Below are 25,473 nucleotides of genomic sequence, written 5' to 3' on the forward strand. Positions count from 1 at the left end.
AACCATTGGAGAATGTAAATCCCTCATTCAACAGCTACCACATCCCTTTGTTTTTCTGGGAGATATGAATAGTGGAAACCCTCTTTGGCGTGATATCATTACAATTAAAGAGGAAATTGCCCCTGTTCTATAATAGAAAGTGAAAATGTGGGAATCCTCAACACAAGTAAGTCTGCACACTTTCTTGTTCAAACAGGCACATTACCAGTAATTGACTTATCTGTATGTAGTGATGACTGCCTTATCGATTTCAATTGGAGAGTGATAAATGATAGATCTACTCTACTAGCAACCATTTTCCAATAATAATTAATCTAGCTTCAACTCCTCCATCTTCAAGGTTACGTAAATGGAATATTGGCAAAGCTGATTGGGCAACATTCCAGGAACGCAGCTCAATAGGTGACTCAGCTGATGGTTTTCCTTGTGTAGATGATGCTCTTGGCTTTTTTAATACAGCTATAGTCTCAGCTGGTCTTCAGTCTATACCTAGGGTTTTGGGCATATTTATCTGCGACCTGTAGATGATGCTCTGGGCTTTTTTAATACAGTTATAGTCTCAGCTGGTCTTCAATCTATACCTAGGAATTTGGGCATATTTATCTGCCGACCAGTTCCCTGGTGGACTCATAAATGCCAGGAAACTCCTAGAACTATGAGGTCAGCTTTCACTAGATACCACAGATGAAAATGTGAGTACAATAAACCCCCAGGATTTGCATTCTCACAATTCGCAGATGCGGCGATTCGCGGAATTTTCTGTGGAACCTATATATAAATTATTAGTGGGAAAACTCACCCATTCACAGATTTTTTTGTAGAGCAATACAGGCAGGCCCCGGTTTACAGCGGTGGTTCAGTTCCTATGACACGTCGTAAGCCAAAAATCGTTGTAAACCAGAACGACGGCATACAACACCAGAAAAATTTATAAAAATTTAAACAAAAGTTATGAAAGCCTTACTGTTAATCATTTGGGTATACCGCATGTTGTTTCTTGATGTTTTACCTACATTCTGATGTGGTGTGCATCCAAAAACTGGTGGTTCTGGAATGGAAAAATATACAATTTAGTACAAAGTACTGTATACAGTAGTGCACTGTACAGTAGTAATTGTAAATCTTATATGCAATAAAGTATAGAGTTTTGTACATACACTGTACAAGAGTAAAATACATTTTGTTATACAGTAATACAGGTGTACAGTACTGTAATTTATACCAAAGAATGTATAAAAGATAAAAAAAAGTGAATTCCTTACTTTTATTTTTGATTCTGGAATGTAAAAATTTACTGTTAGTGTACATATACGTAGTCCTGTATGCAGTGGTTTTCAAAGCTGTTAAAGCCGTAGGGTAGGTTGTGGGAGATGGAGATGTGCATGTGTAGGGAGCCTACAGTGATAAGGATAAAATTACTACAGAGTATTTCACAGACCTATGTTCAATAGTAGAAAAATGCCCTATAAAAATAAAAAAATGAATTCCTTACCTTATATTTTATCAAATGTACTGTACACATAACAATATATAACATTAAAGACAGTTAAGAATTCCATGTAGGCTACATGAGGAAGGGTATGTACGGTTGCAGTAGAGGTCAGGGTAAAGGTGCTTGTCAATCTGGAATGATAATGTATATGATAAAGATTAGAATAAAGTACTCCTGTACAGTATAAATATTACAGTATTTTATCAAATGTATAACAATTTATAAAATAAAAAGTTTTCTTACCAAATTCTAGTGGTTGGCTTGCTTACTGGGATGGGCATATGGTACAGTAGATGAGAACAGGTGGGCTATGGTGTGGAATCTGCAGGTGCTTGGGAGTCTGGAATGAAAAAGATAAAAATGATATGGGCAGTACTACAGTGAGTAATAAATACTGTACACAGTAGTATATATTTTAAGCATAATAACACAATTTAAAACAATGTAATACAAATTCTCAAAAGGTTAAGAATTCCTTACCTGGTGGACATGAAATGGGTACAGGTGCTACAACTGGTGCAGGTGAATTTGGGTTTGAGTAGGGGATACCTGTCATTTTTGGACTGATAAAAGATGAAAATTACTGTAGTATAGGGGTGTGTGTGCAATAAGCTATACAATTTTATAAAGTGATTTGAAAACAAAAAAAAAAAGTTATGAAATCCTTGCCTGATGGAGCTGGAGAGGAGACAGGTTCACCTGAGTTGGGCTGGGAGGAGGCTATAACTTGTGAATCTGGAATGATAATGATATAAAGTTATGTAAAGTTACATTACATATTAAAGTAGTACTTTACAGGTGGGTGTAGTGAAGTACACTTTTTGTAACATTTATAACAATTTGTAAAACATTAAATAAAAAGTTAAGAATTCCTTATCTGATGAAGTTGGAGAGGAGACAGGCTCCGTAACTTCAAGACACAGGAATTCTTCAGGGGAGTCAGGGCTGTCATCACTACCAAAGAGATCTGGAATGATACATAATGAAAAAAATTAGGTTATGCAGCAGTAAATATTAAATTTTTACGGTACAGTATTTACAAACAGTTTATTGCATGAAAATGAAACAGTTAAGAATTCCTTACCTGATGGAGCTGGAAATGCTGCTGGGGAGGGTGCAGATTCAGGTTCAGATTCAGATTCAGGTTCAGGTTCAGGGGAATGTGGATTGGGCATCACTTCTGCAATGATATAAATGATAAAAATTACTGGGTTATGCTGTGTATGTACAGTAAATATAAATTGCAGTAGAGTACACTAACAGTTTTATAAAATTTATGACAATTTATAACACTTTATATTACACCAGTAAACAAAACAAATAAAGTTGAGAATTCCTTACCTAGACTGGGAGTGGCAGGTGGTGCTGGAGACTTCTTCTTGAAGAAAGTGTCTAGCCTAGACTGCACACTTTTCTTCATCTGCTTCTCCTTCAACGTCTCCTTGTAGAAAGTTACACAATCCATGATCCCTCTTCGAACCTTCTCATACCTTGCAATGTTAGGGTCCTCAGCCTCAAAACATGCCAAAGCTCTCTCCAGATGAGCAAAACCCTCTAACAAGCCCTTGGCAGTTAATGCTCTGAGCTTTGGATCTGGGGCCTCTTCCTCCTCGATCATCTGCTTCTCCAGCTCAATGAGGTCCTCCGATGACAATTCCTCTCCAGGGGGTGCCAGCAGCTCGGTGACATCCTCAGCTTCCAATGATTTTCCTTGTCACAGTCTCTACATCCTCTGCCTGATCAAACCCCTGAAAACTGTTCACAAACTGCAGACACAGTTTCTTCCATGCCCCAGTCAAAGTTGTCACCTTTACTTTGTCCCAAGTATGTGCAATACTCTTCACAGCATCTGCAATATTGTGGGCCTTCCAAAATTGCCTCAGGGTCAAGTCCTTGTTACCTGCAATGGCCCTTAAAGCATAGCGTATTGTCCTCAGGTAGTGTGCCTTGAAGTTAGCAATGACTCCCTGGTCTATCAGCTTTATGAGGGATGTAGTATTTGGTGAAGGAAAAAAAGTATATCTTAGTTTAACCAGACCACTGAGCTGATTAACAGCTCTCTTCCAAAATTAGATTTATTTTTACGTTGCTAAGAACCAACTGGTTACCTAGCAATGGGACCTACAGCTTATTGTGGAATCCGAACCACATTAGAGCGAGAAATGAATTTCTATCACCAGAAACAAATTCCTCTTGTTCTTCACTGGCAATGACTTCCTCACGACCAACAGAGTGGTAGTTGAGAATGGATGTAGCTCACCCAGCGAGGAACTAGGATACACCACCTTCACATTAGGGTGCATGTTGCTTAGATTCGCAGGGTGACCGGGGGCATTGTCTAAAACAAGCAGGACCCTAAAAGGCAGACCCTTCGAGGCACAATACCTTTCCGCTGCTGGCACAAAGTGGTCATTAAACCAGTCCTCGAAGACCATCCAGGTAACCCAAGCTTTCGTGTTTGACGTCCAGATGACGGGGAGTTGACTCTTGAAAATGCCCTTAAAAGCCCTTGGATTTTCTCCCAAATACACTAGTAAGGGTTTAAGCTTTAAATCACCACTAGCATTGGCCCCAAAGAGTAAAGCCAGTCTCTCCTTGCCAACTTTGTGGCCTGGTGCTGACTTCTCCTCCTTGGAAAGGTACGTACAGTTTGGCATTCTTTTCCAAAATAACCCTGTCTCATCTACATTGAATACCTGGTCAGCAGTGTAACCACCTTCCCTAATTATTTCAGCCAAACCACTAGGAAAACTTTCTGCTGCTATGCTACACTATCAGCACTAGCAGCTTCACCTTGTAACTTCACGTTGTGCAAATTTGCACGAGCCTTGAAGCCGTTAAACCAACCAGTACTGGCGGAAAATTCTTCACTAGCACTACCTTTCCCATTCCTCTTCACTGCTGCTGCATGCAGCTCCCTAGCCTTTTCTGGAATCACACTGAGGCTCACTGGAACATGTTGTTGGTTCTGGTCTTCCAGCCAGATCAACAATAACTTCTCCATCTCCACAATGCTCTGACTACGTTGATTCACGTTAATTACCATCACCTTCATTGGTGCAGCATTTTGCACATGCTTCAGAATACGCTGCTTGTCCTTCACTATGGTCACAACCGTCGTCCTACTAAGGCCCAAGGCACGACCTATCTCGGTGTTACTCTCTCCCTTCTCCGAACACCTAATTACGTCATACTTAACTTCCATGGTGATGCTCTTTCTCTTCTTTGATGCACTAGCATCAGACGAAGTACTCTGCCATTTTTGGAGCCACAGTAAAGGTACAGTAATGAAAAACTGCAGCAGTGTAAAGCAACAAAGTAGTGTAGAGAACCTAGCGCAGCAGAGGCAAACACGTGAGTGACCAATTGTTTGGTATTGTTACGCGCTCCTGCGTGCTCGACCCAGGAAAGTCGTTGCCGGTCAACTACCAATGCAGTTAAATACAGAGCACAGTTATGCTCAGAAAACTAGTTCTGCTTACAACGCAGTGTAAAAAGCGTCGAAAAAACGACGTAGCCTTGGAATGTGTGTTATATTGTAACAGAAACTGATTTTTCATGAGTACTGTTAAACCAGAAACGGATTTTTTGTAAATGTATGTATTTAAAAAATGTTGTAAACTTTGAATGTTGTAAGCGGGCTGTGTCGTAAACTCGGAACAAGCGTTGTAAACCGGACTGGATATTTTGATGAATATATCTGAAAAACCGTCGTAAACTCGGAACGTCGTAAGCCAGAACCATCGTAACCCGGGGACTGCCTGTACTCTGTATTTTCATATTATTTTTGTGACTAAATACTGTACGGTACCTACGTACACTTTTTATGATAAAATAATGATTTACAGTACAGTACTAATTCAAATATTAATATTAACCCTTTCCTGCCCAATTGACGGCATATTACGCAATAACCCCCTACCCCCCTTCTTGTCTGACTGACGTAATTATACGTAAAATTTACCGACATTTTTCGTACGTGTGGTAGGGGTAAATTTTTTTTTTTTCGTACAGTTGGTGGTTTCCATAGGCTAAAGCATACCTTGGACCGTAACTTAGGCATCGATACACCAGGCAAGCAGTCCCTATACTGCGCATGCGCAATTCCCTGGCATAGTAAATTTCCCACAATGAAATCAGCTGATCCTACCCACGTTTCTCTCTCGTATCTTACATTTTTTTTATAAAATGTAGGATTACATTATTGGAAACACTCTGTTTGGTATCCTCTATTTTCTATAAATTTTTTAGTTCCTCTACTGTGCATGCGCAAATCCATGGCGTAGTAAAATTCTCACAATGACATCAGCTGATCGCACCCACGCAGGCCTGGCAGGCCACACTTCTGTCAGAGACCATGTGTACGAGGCTGGGTAAACACGTGTCGCTGTTTACATAAAGCGACGTCAATCGAGAACAGTTTCCAACATGCTTTCGCAAAGTTTTTATTGGTAAAACTAGCGGAAATTTGTTAGTGCATCACATAAGAGACGTCTGGATTTTAGGCAGGGCTCTGAATCTCATTTTTCATTATCATGTATATCGATATTTAGAGAATTTTGTTGGCTTTCTCATAAAAATAATTCATTCACCCAACTGTTTTAGCTTTTGAGCTACTGAACGATAATGTTGACAACGGTAACATTTTTTTTTTCGTTTCGAACAGCTTATAACGTCAAAATGAAACTGTTGCTCTTACCAAAGCCATTTTTCTTGACTCTCACTTTATTCCTCAACCTTTGCTCTACATTTTTGTATATTTACAAAGTGATTTCTATGAAAAAATCCGAGGTAGAGCTCTTCAAAAAAAAATGTCTAGCGATAATTCTCACCGTATGCCTGGCGGCGCTCTGTTTCTTACCCACTTTTCTAATCAATTTTTCACCAACTGGGCTGATTCGTTTTTCATTGTTTTATATGTCGATATTTAGAGAATTTTCTTGGCTTTCTCATAAAAAAATAATTCATTCGCCTAACTGTTATAGTTTTTGAGCTACGAACAATAATGTTGACAACGGTAACTTTTTTTCGTTTCGATCAATTTATAACGTCAAAATGAAACTGTTGCCGTTACCAAAGCCATTTTTCTTGACTTTCCTTTATTCTTCAACTTTTCCTCTACTTTTTCGTATATTTACAAAGTAATTTCTATAAAAAATAACCGAGATAGGGCTCTTCAAAAAAAAAAAAATTTTCTAGCGATAATTCTCACCATACGCCGGGCAGAGCGCTCTGTTTCTCACCCTCTTTTCTATCAATTTTTCACCAACTGGACTTATTCGTTTTCCATTTTTTATATGTCAATATTTAGGGAATTTTATTGGCTTGCTCATAAAAAATTACTCATTCGCCTAACTGTTATAGCTTTTGAGCTACTGAACGATAATGTTGACAACGGTAACATTTTTTCGTTTCAATCAAATTATAACGTCAAAATGAAACTGTTGCCGGTACCAAAGCCATTTTCTTGACTCTCACTTTATTCTACATCTTTTCCTCTACATTTTCGTATATTTACAAAGTAATTTCTATGAAAAATAACCGAGATAGGGCTCTTCAAAAAAACTTTTTCTAGCGATAATTCTCACCATAGGCGGGCAAATCGCCTGTTTCTTACCCTCTTTTCTATAAATTGTTTCACCAACTGGACTTATTCGTTTTTCATTGTTTTATATATCAATATTTAGAGAATTTTGTTGGCTTTCTCATAAAAAATAATCTATTTGCCTACCTGTTATAGCTTTTGAGCTACTGAACGATAATGTTGACTACGGTAACATTTTTTTTCGTTTCAATCAATTTATAACGTCAAAATGAAACTGTTGCCGTTACCAAAGCCATTTTTCTTGACTCTCACTTTATTCTACATCTTTTCCTCTACATTTTCGTATATTTACAAAGTAATCTCTATGAAAAATAACCGAGATAGGGCTCTTCAAAAAAACCTTTTTTCTAGCGATAATTCTCACCATAGGCCGGGCAAATCGCTCTGTTTCTTACCCTCTTTTCTATAAATTTTTCACCAACTGGACTTATTCGTTTTTCATTGTTTTATATATCAATATTTAGAGAATTTTGTTGGCTTTCTCATAAAAAATAATCCATTCGCCTAACTGTTATAGCTTTTGAGCTACGAACGATAATGTTGACAACGGTAACATTTTTTTTCGTTTCAATCAATTTATAACGTCAAAATGAAACTGTTGCCGTTGCCAAAGCCATTTTTCTTGACTCTCACATTATTCTTCAACTTTTCCTCTACATTTTCGTATATTTACAAAGTAATTTCTATGAAAAATAACCGAGATAGGGCTCTTCAAAAAAATCTTTTTTCTAGCGATAATTCTCACCATACGCCGGGCAGAGCGCTCTGTTTCTTGCCCTTTTTTCTATCAATTTTTTCACCAGCTGGACTTATTCGTTTTCCATTCTTTTATATGTCGATATTTAGAGAATTTTATTGGCTTTCTCATAAAAAATAATTCATTCGCCTGACATTCATATTTTTTTGAGTTACTGAAACGAAAATATGAAAATAAGTAAAGATTTTTTTTTTTTTTGAAATAACTCACATTTTTTTGTATTTAGAGGGCTGGGACTCTTATTCTGACTATTCCACCATAAAATATAAACATTTAGAAAAAAGGACAGCAAAATGAACATTGTTGGCATAAAATTTCTATTTTTGCTGAATTTTCGAAATAATTATTTTTTCGCACTGTCGAGCGCTCCCAGACACATCGGGGCTCATGTGCCCTCAGTGATGTGATAACTATGCAGATATGAAAGGGTTAAGTTTATTAAGATTAAATAACATTATTTCTCAGTTCTCTCTCTCTCTCTCTCTCTCTCTCTCTCTCTCTCTCTCCTTCATAAATCATGAATTTCCATCTTTTGGTATCTTATCTAAGAATAACTTCTCTCTCCCTCTTTCCAAAGTTATTCTCTCTCTTTCATTGTCACATGTAAGAACAAACACACTCTCTCTCTCTCTCTCTCTCTCTCTCTCTCTCTCTCTCTCTCTCTCTCTCTCTCTCTCTCTCTCTCTCTCTCTCTCTCTCTCTCTCTTATTGGCTGGAAGGGTTAGAAATACGTACATATATATTTTTAAGGGTAAAATGTTTAAGATGACTTTGAAGTATTAATAATATCATTTCAAAGAGTAATACAGTAATAGGATAATAATTTAAGGTATATTTGATGTAGGATGCTAGTTTAAGGTATACATTTGGTATTTGAATTTTCAAGACAGGCAGTTACATGCATTTTGAGAGGGGGGGGGTGTTAACTATTTGTGGATTTTAACTGTTCGCGGGGGTTGTGGTACGCATCCCCCGTGAATACATGGGGCTTTACTGTATTACCATGTTGAATTTCGAAAAGCAAGAGCTCATTTCCGCATGGAAATTAAAAAGGTACGAAAGGAATCTTGGACAATTTTCATATCTCCACTAAATTAAAAAATACACCTGACTTTAGTTTGGAAGGGTTAGACAAATAACAAGCAAAATTACTCCTTGTCAACCTCCAATTATCAAGATCAATGGTTGTTAAGTAGCATATCCCCAGTTAGTGGGAAATGAGTTTGCTAAGCATTTTGCTAATTTTGCAAAAAAAAAAAAATATATATATATATATATGACAGACCCTGTTCAGCTGAAAGAAGGCTAATGGAACAGGTTGAAATTGATTTTAATACATCAAGGAAAGAACAATACAATGTACCTTTTATTATGAGGAAATTTGAATAACCCTTAAGTAAATGTCGTGAATCAACTCCTGGACGATATAACATATTCCATGATAAAGCATACCCCTGAAAAAACCTGATTTTTCACATTAAGCCTTATTAACAGAATTTTTCAATGACATGTCTTCTCTTAAGATATGGGAAATGTTATAATTACTGCCATTTGTGAAACCAGGGAAAGATCCTTTCAAGACAGAATTATCATCCCATTGCACTGACATGTCTGTGTAAGACCATGGAAAAAATGTTGTATACACATTTGATGTGGTACTTGGAACGTGGTAAATATTTGTCGTCAGCTCAGTCTGGTTTTTGAAGTATGCTCTTGACAACTAATATGCTGGTTCGAGTGGAATCATCAGTACGTGAAGCTTTTGCTGACAAGCAGCATCATGTTTTCTATGATTTTAAGAATGTGTATGATACAACATGGAGATGTTGCATTCTGAGGGTTCCTTATGAGTGTAACTTGATAGGCAGTTTGCCTCTTTTTATCAACGCTTTTGTAGAAAATAGGTTATTTTAGGTCCAGGTTGGAGCAACAATGTCAGATGTATTCAACCAAGAAGAAAAAGTGCCACAAGGAAGCGTTTTAAGCGTAACCTAGTTCGCCTTAACAATCAATGGGGTATCCAAAATAATTCCTCCAGATGTAACATATACTCTTTCAATATCTTTTGCAGCAACAAGGATGGCAGTGGCTGAGTGCCACCTTCAGTTCTGCATTGATAATGTAGTAAAGTGGGGTGAGATGAATGGATTTAAGTTTCCAGCTAGTTAAATGGTAACCATGCAATTTTGCCATATAATCGGATTTCACCCTGATCCAGATCTGTTCATACATGTGTTGGTGAAACAAGGTTTCTTGGGTTGATTTTTGATAGCAAGCTGGCTTGGATTCCACATCTGGACTATATTAAGACAAAGTGCTTTAAAGCAATGAAAGTGCTGAAAGTCTTTTTCTCACGCTTGCTAGGGTGCTGACCAAACTCAGATGTTGAGACTATACAAAGCCTTAGTCTTTTCAAATTAAGTAAAGGGCGTGAAGTGTACACTTCAGCAAAGCCTAATAGCCTTAAAATGCTTAATTCAATTCATCATGGAGGAGTAAGATTGTCTATAGGAGCATTTAAATCATCTCCCACTGAAAGCATGCTTATAGATGCTGGTGAGAAGTCTTTGGATCTTCATTACCAACGTCTTCTGGCTTGTAGCTGGTGCAGATTTCAGAGGCTCCCTAAGTCCTTAACCAGCATTTGTATCAGAAATGAAAGGCATTGGCAATTTTATGAAAATCACCCCAAGCAACCTCAACTATTTGCTTTTAGAGTAAAATGTATAACCAGGCAATTCAGCATGCCAAGGATGGAGACTTTACCAGCTAGGTATGTATTCGGTTAGCCCCCACTGGAACCTTCCAGAGGTAAAATTCTGTAGGTATTTTAATTCAGTGAATTGAGAAATGTCCAGTGAGGCAATGAAATCAATATTTTTAGATCATTTCTCCCAACATGATAACTGTGTGGGCAGTCCCCGATGTACGGCAGGGGCTCTGTTCCGGCGGCGTGCTGTAAGTCAGTTTCCACCGAAAGTCAGTGCTTATTAATTAATAGGCGCCATAAGTAGATACCTATTCTCAAGCGCCGTTAACTGCACTTTAACAGGGCTTCTATTCTTGATAAATGTATTTGAAAAAGAACCATATGTTGGTGCTGTCGTAACTCGGGGACGCCCTAATAGTTTTCATGGATGACTCAAAGTCAGATGCTGGCATCTGCTTTGGAGGAGGCTTTCCTGATGCAGAAAGAAGTGGGGAGATTATCGTCTGTTGCATCTGTTTGTACAGCAGAACTGCATGCAATCTTAAAGGCCATAAATAAGTTGCTTTGACCCTGTCATGACAGTTCAGAAGGCCTCACGCAACTACAACTCAGTGCTCTAATAGGTGGTCATTTTGACCATCACTGACGTCTCCTGGCCTGTTATTTCTGGCCAAGAATGAGGACCCTTTGAAGAATAAATCCCTATTCTACTAAGGGAACTCAGAATTACAGATAAGACATTGTGCCCAGTCCAGTGAATCCAGGTTTATAAAGATGTCACAGCAAACATCCTTATCACAAACAAGCCACTTTCTCTAAATGGGCTGAGAACTGCCCTAGTGTCCGTAATTAGAAAGGTGGAACCTGCCCCTTCCTGGTTCACATGTAGTCAGTGGGTGCACCCCTGGTTTTTGTTGGAGACACTTCTTGCAAAGAAGTCTCTTGAGTTTACAAGGTAAACATCAGAGGCATGACAATTCTTAGATATTGCCAGGGAGGGGTGCAGTAATTCTAAATCCTGCATAATTTGATAAGGCACTTTAGAATCGCATAGAATAACACATATATGGGTTCTTTTTTTGTATCCTTCATTGTTGAATTTTAATGGGTATCCTGAAAAAAATAATGTAGATAAAACTTAAGTGTCTCTACCATGGACTATTTTTTCATCTGGGTCTTAGGGATTTTTTAATCAGGAGCTAGACCTTTTAATCACCTGTTAGGTTCTTTTGTATGCTCCTTCAAGGATGAACAGCAGCTATGCTATAAAATAAACAGGTTTTGATAAAGGAAAAACCTCTTTTTAGTAGCTGCTGTAAGTCCTCAAACCCACTTGCTTTCATTTCAAAAAGATACAGGAATATGTGTTGAGTGTTTTTTCTTCCACAGACCTGGTGAGCAATTTTGGTGACCTAACCAGTTTGTGTGCTGTTATCATATCTATGTGAGAAGGGCGAAGGAAAACAATAGTGGTTGTAGGGAAGGGAAAGAGCCCTTTTGCCTTCAGTACTTTTATACTCTATTACTGTAACTATCAAAGGTATTATTCTGGCCAAGACCAACTATGAGAGAATTCTTTGATATTTTTTGGTATGTCTCATGGAGCCTTGGAGGACCATAAGAGCAACTCCTGTAAGAACTCACAGCAGCTGCCAAAAATAGGTTTTTCCTTCATCAAAACCTATTTTATATATAGGTACTGTACATATATTTGGTCTCCTGTAAGATTTCAAATTCCTGATTAGAATAAGATTTTTCTCACCTGTAGTGTACTAAATGTACTGTAAAAGTATGCATAAATGTCCAGTACTGTATTATCATGATGGATATACAGTATATTTTACTATTCTAAATTCTAGTAGAGTACCATACTGCAGTTCTGCAGCCTTCCTTTTGCCACATTCAAAAACTAATGATTTCGATTTATGTATGTGTGTATTGCTGTTAACTAAACAGTTTTGTAGGACACTAGTAAAATGTTTTGCTGTGTTTTATAGTTTCTTTTAATTCACTTTACAGACAGGGGAGACTATGAAACTCCTAAATGCTATGCAGTTGTGGCTAGATGAGGCTTGTCTCTATGAATCAGGAGTGTACCTTCCTGCATTGCCGCCCCATCTCCTGCCTCAGAAATTGATGCAAATATTTCAGGTATTTATAGCTCGAGTCATGGCTTGGCTCTATTTTTCAAAAGCTTCATATTAATAGTAAACATTTTAATGTTACATGATATCTACATTGATGAAAACATTTCTTATTTGTAATTATAAGTTCATAACAACTCAATTATGATGTTGATAGCCGAGACATGAATTTTTTGAAGTAATAAGCAGAAAATTGAGTAACTATTGTCTTCTGATAAATGCAAGAACAATATTTAGCAGATATTACAATCTTCTGCTATTTTGTTTTTTCTGGTTGTGTTTTTTCCCTTTATTTTGGCTATCATTAGTTTTTTCATTTAAAAATTTTTCTTTCATCGTATGCTATGGCATGATAAAATTGCTCGTAAGCCTTTGTTTAACCATACATTAACAATTAAAAATTTTTAGTTAAATGAGTGTTTATGTATACCTTATAATGTTTTTGCAAATATACATGTTATTACTATAAACACCCCATATTCTAGGGAGCAAATGACCTAATACAGGTTAAGTAAAGATGAATTGCTCAGTGCTTATTTGAAAAAGCCCTTTTTGGCTCAAAATTTGAAGATTTGGCCTCCTGCCCTTGTATGGACAGAAAGTGGTAAGCTCTTTCAGTTTCCTTTTGTATACTTCTTCCAATTAAATGTTTTTCTTGAACTTTGATTTTTTTATCATTTTTCTTACTTTCAGAGTAACTGGGAACCATGGCCAGAGTCAGTTAACCATGGATCATTAGATAGAGCAGCTGACTCTTTTCTGAGGTGAGGCTTCAGTTGTGTGTGTGTCTTTTTTCGGTGCTTGACAAACTGTTGGCTGTTACTTTATTCCGTGCAGTAATGTCTGTTGATTTCATCAAACTATATTTTGCAGTATAGCATTTTTTGTGTATGTACAAAGTATAGTCAGGTTCATGCCTAAGTGTGTTTGTTTTCTTGAGAAATAGGTGACAAACTTGGCTAGTAAACAGATTTTTATTTGTACAGTATATTCCATTTTGCTTAGAATTTGGCAATTTTACATGTGAGTTCAAAGTTCTTTACTGTATATCAGAAGATGGACTATTTAGCGGCTGCAAAATTATGGTTGTACAAAATACAGTGTGCATAACCTGTTGTTTTTCACAGACAAGATATTTTTCATACTTGAAGCAGAATTGTCATTTTCACCTAAAAGACTTCAGAGAGAAAGTTGATAGTTTTCAGGAAATTTAACTGTGAAGAATTATTAGTTTTACAAGCCATAGCATTCAGGTATCCCTTTTTTGACTTTTCATAGATATATTAATTAATTGCAGGGAATGGGATCAGCATCGAAATAATATAAATGATTCCAGTAGTTGTTCTCCATCAAACACTCCAGGGAGACATAAAAAGCAGCTTCTTGCTCAAGACTCCAGCTCAGAAAAGGATTCTACAAAAACTATTTTGAAGAGACTGAAAACATATGAACCCCCACAGCCTCCTCCTCCTATTCCTCCTCTGAGTCCTCTTCATTTGCCACATCTAACTGACAATACTCTGAATGATCCTGAGGCTCTACTGTACCTTGTTCAGCGCTACACAGGTAATGCTTTGGTTTTGTCATTTTGCTTCTTTGTAGGATATTCCCACTGATATAAAGAAATTATCAAGCAGCGTGAATAGTCAGTCTTTACAGGCAGTCCCTGCTTACCGGTTGCATCGGTTAATGGCATTTCAGTGTAACGGCGCTTGGCTAGCAACATCGTTTACCAGATTTTCGGCCCCAGTAAGCGGTTTATCGCCGTCTGTAAGCGGTTTATTGGTGCCAGTAAGCAGTTTATCAGTGCTGATATCCAGTTAACAGCGCCATTAAGTGGGGTTTTTGGCGCTGTTATTGGTGATTTTCGGTTAGCGGTGCTTGGCCGGGGACTGTCTGTATATGAAAACATTGTGATGTGGTGCTGAAGACTTACCAGCAATAGTAATACGTACCTCTGAATTATATTCTTGATAATCAAAGATTAATTTCATGATACCACTGAGTCATATATCTGTATTCTCATAGAGCTCATCATTGGGAATGAGGTAAACATTGAAGCATGGTAAATTTGAAGATTTGAAAATCAGAGGAAGACTGTAGGGAAGGGATGAAGGGAAAAGGCAAAAAACAATGCAGCCAGGGGCTGAAGGGACACTGCAAAATACTTTTAGCACTCTGCAAAGCGTGATGTTTAGTATCACAAATTTTTGTTAGTACAGTACCATGTAATAATTTGTGCTCCTAAATTTATGCTTTTTACTTTATAAAAAATAAAAAGTTTTTGCATTTACTCAAGTCAGTGACCTTTTATTGCCTGAGGATTGAAAATACATGATCACAAAATGAGTGGCATATATTTCTGTTGAAAATTGTAGCTGTTGGAGTCTCTAATGGTGAAGTACATTTTCAGTAGTCTGTAAGTTACCTTGCAGCTGCTGCATCATTCAGTAATTTCTCCTTGGCATAATTATTTAACGCATTTATGTAATGCCCTTGCATATTGCACCTTCCCCCACATTATTATCATGTGTTGTTTGATGAGCAGCAGCTTCCATAATCTTGGATGGAGTTTAAATCAATGTTTTAATAGATTTTTTTGCCTTTGAGCTGAAAGACTAATGGAAAATCTTTCTTGAGAAGTAATCATATTCCTTCCCCACGAGATTCAACGTGGCTTCTGTCAAGAGGAAAGGAAATGTTCATAGCAGTACACATCTCCCGAGGGAATATGACTTACAGTGTGCCTTGGTTGACACGCTGTAAATGTTGATAAAAGCTGTTTACAGCATCTCATCAGCATCAGCCTGCTTTATGTTTCTGGCATTTTACTTTTCATCAGTTTTGTTTTGACTTTTAAGAACAAATCCGTGATGTGAGCTCTTTGAGTGTCCAGGGGTGAGACTAAATGATCTCATTGAATTAATTTACAATAATTATCCCTTAAATAAAAACATAGCATAAGGTAGAATCCCACATCTTGAAGGCAATGGTAGAAAATGTACAAAAACCTATTAGCTTGTAAGTTCATATTGTACTTTTGATAAGTTGTAGCAACACAGAAATTTCAGATGGCTTAGCAGAATATATTTTAATTACTTTGAACAGAATGGGCAAAGGAAGCAACATAATATTTCCTGTACAGTTGGACAAACTGTGAAACTGCAAGGGTACAAATATGTACTGTTTCATTTTTTAATACTGTACAGGGAAACAAGAATTATACCCATGGTACACTTCTTCATAGGTGGTTACCCCTCAGCATGCCTTGCTTGGCGTACTATAGACTACTCAAGGTTCATTTCAGTACCCCTTTGGCTCCATCTGTAATACTCTTTTTCTTTTATTCTTCATCTGCTCCTTTCCATCTCTTATTACCCAGCTACACAATTTTTTCATCTTTGTTTTGCTCCCTACTTTACCTCATTCAAAATCAGATCCTTTGGACTAACCAGATTAAAGTCTAGAACTACTACTCATTGGTCATACTTAACATTTAATCATTCTTACTTATTCATTCAATTGATAAAGTCACTTTGAGGAAGTAATGTGTGAATATGTAGAATTCAGAGTAACTAGAAAATCTTTGATGCAAATGATTTTTAAATTTCTTTTCTTTCTTAAGTTATAGATTCTAGAAGTTATTTGAGAAGTGCAGTACAGTACAGTATACAGTATTATTTTTCATTGGTTTATGTGCTGGCTTACATTACAGCTTTTGTGTTAACCAGGTGTTTATTGCATCAGATTGTCAAGAAGTTCAAAAGAGAAGTTTACTTATTAACTTTTTCAGATGTAATAATGGAGCATTCTCAGACTGTGAGCCTTTGGAGCAAGGAGATGTGCGCCCTTGACTGTTTCTACAGAGAGTTGTTGCCACAACTATGGACAAATTTCTACACTAAGAAAATCCTAAGCGTAGAATGCATACCACCAAAGATTGGGCGCAAACAACCTGATTGCTCAGGTCATGCTAGTATTGTAGTGGAGGTAAGTTCACATCTCTCCTTATGATGGATTTATGATGTAAACTTAGAAAGCAAACTATTTATGCTTACTACAGGTTTACAATCCGTTATCCGAAATTCTAAAAACCTACATTTTTTTGTGAAGGGTAGACCATCAACATAGGTATTAAATTCAGTGAAATGTAATACTGTTTATAGTCCCACTTAACCCTTAAACGCCGAAGCCCTATTTACAAAAACGTCTCCCGTATGCCGGCGGCGTTCGGGAGCTAGCGCCGAATCGGAAAAAAAGTTTTTTTCAAAAAATCACAGCACGCTTAGTTTTTAAGATTAAGAGTTCATTTTTGGCTCCTTTTTTTCTCATTGCCTGAAGTTTAGTATGCAACCATCAGAAATGAAAAAAATATCATTATCATATATAAATATTGGAATATATGACAGTGAAAAAAAAACGTATATAATTGTATACAAATCGCGCTGTAAGCAAAACAGTTAAAGCTAATGAGTTAATTTTTTTTAGTTGTATTGTACACTAAATTGCAATGATTTTGGTATATAACATATTGTAAAACGATTAAAGCAACACAGAGAAAATATTATCACAAAATGATGCATGAATTCGTAACGCTCGGACGTAAAAAAAAGTTTTTTTTCAAAAATTCACCATATAAATCAAAATATTGTGCTAGAGACTTTCCAATTGTTTCAAAATGAAGGAAATTGATTGAATATTACTAGACTGTAAGTTTTTTAGCTTACAATTGCATTTTTTTACCATTTCAATCGAGTTAAAGTTGACCGAAGGTTGATTTTTTTCTATTGTTATTTATATGAAAATATTTCAAAAATGGTAAAAGCTAAAAGCATGATTTATTTTTTGTTGTATTCTACATGAAATTGCGCACATTTTGATGTATAACACTTTATGTAACGAATAATATAAAACGGCGAAAAAATTACAACAAGGTGACTCAAGAAATGCTAGGATTTTTAGCGGAGTTCGCGAGCGCGGATGGAAGGAAAAAGTTTTTTTCAAAAATTCACCATAAATCGAAATATTGTACCAGAGACTTTCTGTTTGTTGCAAAATGAAGGTAAAGGATTGATTGTTACTAGAATGTAAGAATTTTGGCTTACGATTGGGTTTTTCGAGCATTTCGATCGAGTTAAAGTTGACCAAAGGTTGATTTTTTCTATTTATCGTTATTTATATGAAAATATTTCAAAAATGGTAAAAGCTAAAAATATGATTTATTTTTTGTTGTATTCTACATGAAATTGTGCACATTTTGATGTATAACACTTTATGTAACGAATAATATAAAACAGCGAAAAAATTACAACAATGTGACTCAAGAAATGCTAGGATTTTTTGCAGAGCGAAGGAAAAAGTTTTTTTTCAAAAATTCACCATAAATCGAAATATTGTGCTGGAGACTTTCCGTTTGTTGCAGGATAAAGGTAAATGATTGATTGTTACTAGAATGTAAGAATTTTGGCTTACGATTGCATTTTTCGAGCATTTCGGTAGTCAAAATTGACCGAATGTTAAAATTTTGTCAGTTATCGTGATTTAAATGAAAATATTTCAAAACTGTTAAAAGCTAAAAGAATGATTTATTTTTTGTTGTATTTTACATGAAATTGCACACATTTTGATGTATAACACTTTATGTAACGAATAATATAAAATGGTGAAAAAATTACGACAAGGTGACTCAAGAAATGCCAGGATTTTCAGCGAAGAAAAAGTTTTTTTCAAAAATTTACGGATGCCCCTCAGGACACCCCGATGCTTCCTAGGGGTCGTAAAAGGCACGGGATGTGGTCCTTGGTCCCCTTCGGTCATACGTGGCCGCACAGCACGGCGTTGAGAAGCTGGATCATCTTGGGTACTTGGTCCCTCTCCAGCATCCCAGTCTAAAACTCGTCTCACACGCTCACTACCGACAGGCAATATGCGCCTTTCACGGTCCTGACGACGTTGGGACATCTCTGCAAACGTCCTGTTGCCTCACAAATACGCAAACACTCGCCAAAGTTCTGCAAAACACGGATGCGTCAAAAAATCACTCTCGGACGATGCGGCGCTGATGCTTTCTGGTACGGGAAGGAGGAAATTCGCGCATGCGCGTCTGGGTGACGCTTATAAACAAAACAACAGCTTGATCCGTGAACTCCCAGCATCCCTCAAGGCGCGTGATTTAAAACCTTTCGCAAACTAGGCCTATAATTATTTTTCCGCGAATATTTAAAAAAAGCATTTTTAGTTGACGTATGGTACATCCACTTGACACCCAATAGACAATTTTAGTCGACGTTTGGTACGTCCAGTAGGCGTTTAAGGGTTAATGTGAAAATTCATGTGTTTACTGTGTATACTTTTATATCATGTTACTTTCCTAAACCTAAGTTTTAATGTGATGAGAGAGAGAGAGAGAGAGAGAGAGAGAGAGAGAGAGAGAGAGACTATTGGCCTGGTTAGGTTGTTACACTGATAGATACCCATTTGCAAATAATACAGTTGTAATTGCCTGTATTATTGCCACATTATTATCATATTATGAAATATGGGCATAACGATCATGCACCATTTGCATTCTAGTAATGTTTATATTCATAAAATCATCAGCTGATTGCATTTTACCGTTATCATCACTGCCATTAGTTGCTAAATAAAACATACCTAATTAAGAGATACTTTTTTGTAAATTACCAAAGCTGGGTTTTAAAAACGCAGCTTACCTTATGTATAGATGCAGTAAATTAAATGAAGTAAACGTGTGATTTTACCAGTTTCAGATTTGCCTTTGCCTCTTCCAAAACATTTTGCGGCCTGCACGTTATTAATTTCTTCAGCCACAGCTACGGCTTGCTGCCTAAATTTAGTGGTATACTTTCTTAACACCTTCTTCGTTGTGTTAAGAATGAATGAATATTTATTTTATTTTTATTTATGGAGATCACTATCGTAAATTAACAAGTTTTTAACTTGCCAACAGTTGTAACGTAACTTTTAGTAAGCGTGTGTTAGTTACAGTAATTAACATCAGCAAACAGATGTTTCTCGGATTCGGTTGTTTATGTCAGTTCTTGTTTTTGTTTATGCCTTTGTTTTGCATGCAATGGTAATTGGTTGTTACTTATTAGAAATGGTAATGAATTCTCAGACAAGCCCCAGGTTTGTTGAGTCTGGTTGAACGTATGAAGATTGGCATTAATATACTGAATTTTTGCTTCAAGGCCTATTAATTAGTTAAAAGCTAACTTAGATGTACTCTGATATACAGTATTAATGGAATCTACTGAAACTGAGACAGGTTTTGAAGCCTAGCCTAGTACATATAATTTATCAAAAAAGAAACTCGCGCATTAAATTTAGCCTTCTGTAATCTACGGAAAATGCATCTTGCACTATGCATACATGATATATGGGATGAAATCATGTTTTGGGACAAAATGTTAAGGACCTCATGATACAGTAGTATATAAGCAAATTACAGTTCTTTTTGATGCTGCCCCCTTGACATGGGACCACCTGGACGTGGTGAGGAGGCTCTTGAACCCCTGGAATTTGTTCCCAGGCATGAGTCCAGGAGCCCTATATAATAACATAAATTTGGAATAAGTATTGTGGAACTTTCCATCTTTGGTAAACTTTATTGGACCTGATGAACAGGAAAAGATCTCGTAGCTGGGACTGGGTTTATATCTGAAGCTAAATAGTGGGAACTGTAGTAGGATCATCAACTACCTGATAATGTTTGGGCCTGAGAGATATTTGATTGGCAACTCAAGGGCAGAACTTTTCTGCAGGTCTGGGCCATGGATTCCAGGGGCGCTTGGTTCTGGGGATAGGACTCTCAGCATTCTATCCAGTTTGCCCATAACACAATTAGAGTGGGGATGATCGTATTCTTGTAATACTCTCAGTCCTAGCGAACGGGTTTTGGCTTACACTTGAGCCACTCTAATCATGTTGTACCATCCCCTGTGGGGTAGGATAGGGAGCGGACATTTGGGAGCCAGTTCTCACTTGTGGCATTGGTGGAAGAATGAACTCCATGAAAGGTTGATGATATCTTTTTAAGGTCTTCAGGTTTAAATTTTCTTTTTTTTTTAATCAATCTTTATGAGTAGTAGCTATAAAGATTCGAGTACCCCCGGGCCCTCTGATGATACCGTTTCAGCATAGTTGACGTCAATTGCACCCTCCTCTGACAACCTGCATTTGAAAAAATCACAGTGTATGTGAAATATAACCGGGAATGTTTGAGACCTCTTAAGATAGGTATTTGACTTTTAATCTGGAAGATGCTAGTTAGAATATTTTTTATGTGTACAGAGACATGGTAAAGTGTTGTGGCCGAGAGCCTAAGATATCATCTGAAGATCGAGGAAAACTGACAGTAGAATCGACCTCAACAAAAGAAAATGAAAAATTAAAAGCATTTTCACATCTTGGAGGAGTTAAAGTAGACTGTGCAGTACTGTACAGTACATGCTTTTTGGAATTACTCCAGGGGAACAATATATGCACCCCAACTGATGACGTACGCGGAGGAGAAGGTGATAGAAGAATGAAAAGATCAAGGTGTGATTAGAATTGAAAGAATGAAGATGATGATATATGGAGCCTTAGTTCCACTCCCAAATTTAATTATTACATTTAGTCCTACTGATTGCTTAATATAATAATAAGAGCAGCCCGGTTATGTTTTAAGGTTAAGCAGTATATCCCAAGACTGAGATGTTTTCGTTACCAAGAATTTGGACATACAAGTATGTTATGGTCTTATAGGCAGAAGCTACAGGGCAAGCCTGCCACATGTGTTAAATGTAGTGAACCAGAGCATGTTGTATGTTATAAAGAAGCAAGATGTATATATTGTGGAGACAGTCATCCATCAACTTCACTTAATTGCAATGTGTACATTATGGAAAAAGAAATCCAAACGTTAAGAGTAACTGAACGTATCACATTTAGAGAGGCAAAAGAAAGTGTATTTAATCAGTATGTTAGACTTGGAATATCCTTTTCAAGTGTTGCTGCCTACCGAAGAAGAAATACAAATGCTGCCAGAGGTGGTTTCTGGCACTTTTGCCTTTCTGGAGGCGGCGCCAGTGATTTCTGGTGCTCGTGCCTCTTTGGAGGCGGCACCAGTGATTTCTGGTGCTCCTGCCTCTTCGGAGGCAGTGGCAATGGTTTCTGGTGCTCCTGTCTCTTCGGAGGCGGCACCATTGATTTCTGGCGCTCCTGCCTCTTTGGAGGCTGCACCAGCTATACCTAGTTTGTTGGCTTCTTTGGAGGCTGCACCAGCCATGGCTGATGTTCCTGCCTTGTTGGAGGCTGCACGAGCTATACCTAGTTTGTTGGCTTCTTTGGAGGCTGCACCAGCTATACCTAGTTTGTTGGCTTCTTTGGAGGCTGCACCAGCCATGGCTGAGGCTGCACCAGCCATTCGGCTGCACCAGCTTCCTGCCTCTGCATTGATGTTCCTGCCTCGTTGGAGGCTGCACCAGCTATACCTAGTTTGTTGGCTTCTTTGGGCTGCACCAGCCATGGCTGCACTGCAGCCATTTGTTGGCTGGAGGCTGCACCAGCCATCCTGCCTCATTGGAGGCTGCACCAGCTATACCTAGTTTGTTGGCTTCTTTGTGCACCAGCCATGGCTGATGTTTCGTTGGAGGCTGCCTCTGCACCAGTTGGCTTCTTTGGAGGCTGCACCAGCTATACCTGCCTCGTTGGAGTTTGTTGGCTTCTTTGGAGGCTGCACCAGCCATGGCTGACGTTCCTGCCTCATTGGAGGCTGCACTAGCTACCTAGTTTGTTGGCTTCTTTGGAGTGCACCAGCTTGTTGACATTCCTGCCTTTGGAGGCTGCACCAGCTATACCTAGTTTGTTGGCTTCTTTGGCTGATGTTGGCTGATGTTCCTGCCTCATTGGAGGCTGCACGAGCTATACCTAGTTTGTTGGCTTCTTTGGAGGCTGCACCAGCTATACCTAGTTTGTTGGCTTCTTTGGAGGCTGCACCAGCCATGGCTGATGTTCCTGCCTCATTGGAGGCTGCACCAGCTATACCTAGTTTGTTGGCTTCTTTGGAGGCTGCACCAGCCATGGCTGATGTTCCTGCCTCATTGGAGGCTGCACCAGCTATACCTAGTTTGTTGGCTTCTTTGGAGGCTGCATTCCTTCCTGCCTTGTTGGAGGCTGCACCAGCTATACCTAGTTTGTTGGCTTCTTTGGAGGCTGCACCAGCTATGGCTGATGTTCCTGTTTGTTGCTTCTTTGGCTGCATGTTCCTGCCTTGTTGGAGGCTGCACCAGCTATACCTAGTTTGTTGGCTTCTTTGGAGGCTGCACCAGCTATGGCTGATGTTCCTGCCTCATTGGAGGCTGCACCAGCTATACCTAGTTTGTTGGCTTCTTTGGAAGCTGCACCAGCTATACCTAGTTTGTTGGCTTTGGAGGCTGCACCAGCCAGTTTGTTGGCTTCTTTGGAGGCTGCACCAGCTATGGCTGATGGCCTGACATTCCTGCTGCACCAGCTATTTGTTGGCTTCTTTGGAGGCTGCACCAGCCATGGCTGATGTTCCTGCCTCATACCAGCTAGTTTGTTGGCTTCTTTGGAGGCTGCACCAGCTGATGGCTGATGTTCCTGCCTGCCTTGTTGGAGGCTGCACCAGCTATACCTAGTTTGTTGGCTTCTTTGGAGGCTGCACCAGCCATGGCTGATGTTCCTGCCTCGTTGGAGGCTGCACCAGCTATACCTAGTTTGTTGGCTTCTTTGGAAGCTGCAGCCAACATTCCTGCCTTGTTGGAGGCTGCACCAGCTATACCTAGTTTGTTGGCTTCTTTGGAGGCTGCACCAGCCATGGCTGATGTTCCTGCCTCGTTGGAGGCTGCACCAGCTATACCTAGTTTGTTGGCTTCTTTGGAGGCTGCACTATGGCAGCCATGGCTGCACCAGCTATACCTGTTTGTTGGCTTCTTTGGAGGCTGCACCAGCCATGGCTGATGTTCCTGCCTCGTTGGAGGCTGCACCAGCTATACCTAGTTTGTTGGCTTCTTTGAGGCTGCACCAGCTATACTGCACCAGTTTGTTGTTGGCTTCTTTGGAGGCTGCACCAGCTATGGCTGATGTTCCTGCCTCGTTGGAGGCTGCACCAGCTATACCTAGTTTGTTGGCTTCTTTGGAGGCTGCACCAGCTATGGCTGATGTTCCTGCCTTGTTGGAGGCTGCACCAGCTATACCTAGTTTGTTGGCTTCTTTGGAAGCTGCAGCTATGGCCAACATTCCTGCCTTGTTGGAGGCTGCACGAGCTATACCTAGTTTGTTGGCTTCTTTGGAGGCTGCACCAGCTATGGCTGATGTTCCTGCCTCGTTGGAGGCTGCACCAGCTATACCTAGTTTGTTGGCTTCTTTGGAAGCTGCAGCTATGGCAACATTCCTGCCTTGTTGGAGGCTGCACCAGCTTTGTTTGTTGGCTTCTTTGGAGGCTGCACCAGCTATGGCTGATTCCTGGCTGCACCAGCTATACCTAGTTTGTTGGCTCATTGGAGGCTATACCTAGTTTGTTGGCACCAGCCATGGCTGATGTTCCTGCCTCATTGGAGGCTGCACCAGCTATACCTAGTTTGTTGGCTTCTTTGGAAGCTGCACCAGCTATACCTAGTTTGTTGGCTTCTTTGGAGGCTGCACCAGCCATGGCTGATGTTCCTGCCTCGTTGGAGGCTGCACCAGCTATACCAGCTAGGCTGCACCAGCTATGGCTGATGTTCCTGCCTTGTTGGAGTTTGTTGGCTTCTTTGGAGGCTGCACCAGCCATGGCTGATGTTCCTGCCTTGTTGGAGGCTGCACCAGCTATACCTAGTTTGTTGGCTTCTTTGGAGGCTGCAGCCTTGTTGGATACCTAGTTTGTTGGCTTCTTTGGAGGCTGCACCAGCCATGGCTGATGTTCCTGCCTCCTGCACCAGCTCCTAGTTTGTTGGCTTCTTTGGAGGCTGCACCAGCCATGGCTGATGTTCCTGCCTCGTTGGAGGCTGCCTAGTTTTGTTGGCTTCTTTGGAGGCTGCACCAGCCATGGCTGATGTTCCTGCCTCGTTGGAGGCTGCACCAGCTATACCTAGTTTGTTGGCTCTTTGGAGGCTGCAGCCATGGCTGATGTTCCTGCCTTGTTGGAGGCTGCACCAGCTATACCTAGTTTGTTGGCTTCTTTGGAGGCTGCACCAGCCATGGCTGATGTTCCTGCCTCATTGGAGGCTGCACCAGCTATACCTAGTTTGTTGGCTTCTTTGGAGGCTGCACCAGCCATGGCTGATGTTCCTGCCTCGTTGGAGGCTGCACCAGCTATACCTAGTTTGTTGGCTTCTTTGGAGGCTGCACCAGCCATGGCTGACATTCCTGCCTCATTGGAGGCTGCACCAGCTATACCTAGTTTGTTGGCTTCTTTGGAGGCTGCACCAGCCATGGCTGATGTTCCTGCCTCGTTGGAGGCTGCACCAGCTATACCTAGTTTGTTGGCTTCTTTGGAGGCTGCACCAGCCATGGCTGATGTTCCTGCCTCGTTGGAGGCTGCACCAGCTATACCTAGTTTGTTGGCTTCTTTGGAGGCTGCACCAGCCATGGCTGATGTTCCTGCCTCGTTGGAGGCTGCACCAGCTATACCTAGTTTGTTGGCTTCTTTGGAAGCTGCAGCTATGGCCAACATTCCTGCCTTGTTGGAGGCTGCACCAGCTATACCTAGTTTGTTGGCTTCTTTGGAGGCTGCACCAGCCATGGCTGATGTTCCTGCCT

General features: G+C 39.4%; 1 protein-coding gene across 2 annotated transcripts in view; it reads left to right on the forward strand.

Annotated features, from left to right (window-relative positions):
• The window catches only part of Epg5 (ectopic P-granules autophagy protein 5), a 474,230-nt gene that overhangs the window by 196,903 nt on the left and 251,854 nt on the right, over nt 1–25,473 (forward strand). For both annotated transcript variants that reach the window (XM_067119916.1, XM_067119917.1), the window contains 4 exons: nt 12,584–12,715; nt 13,402–13,472; nt 14,006–14,274; nt 16,502–16,698. In XM_067119916.1, coding sequence (XP_066976017.1) covers nt 12,584–12,715; nt 13,402–13,472; nt 14,006–14,274; nt 16,502–16,698 — 669 coding nt within the window. The remainder of the gene's footprint in view (nt 1–12,583; nt 12,716–13,401; nt 13,473–14,005; nt 14,275–16,501; nt 16,699–25,473) is intronic.

This window comes from Macrobrachium rosenbergii, chromosome 17, assembly GCF_040412425.1.
Source record: "Macrobrachium rosenbergii isolate ZJJX-2024 chromosome 17, ASM4041242v1, whole genome shotgun sequence".
In the NCBI taxonomy this organism is placed as follows: Eukaryota; Metazoa; Arthropoda; class Malacostraca; order Decapoda; family Palaemonidae; genus Macrobrachium; species Macrobrachium rosenbergii.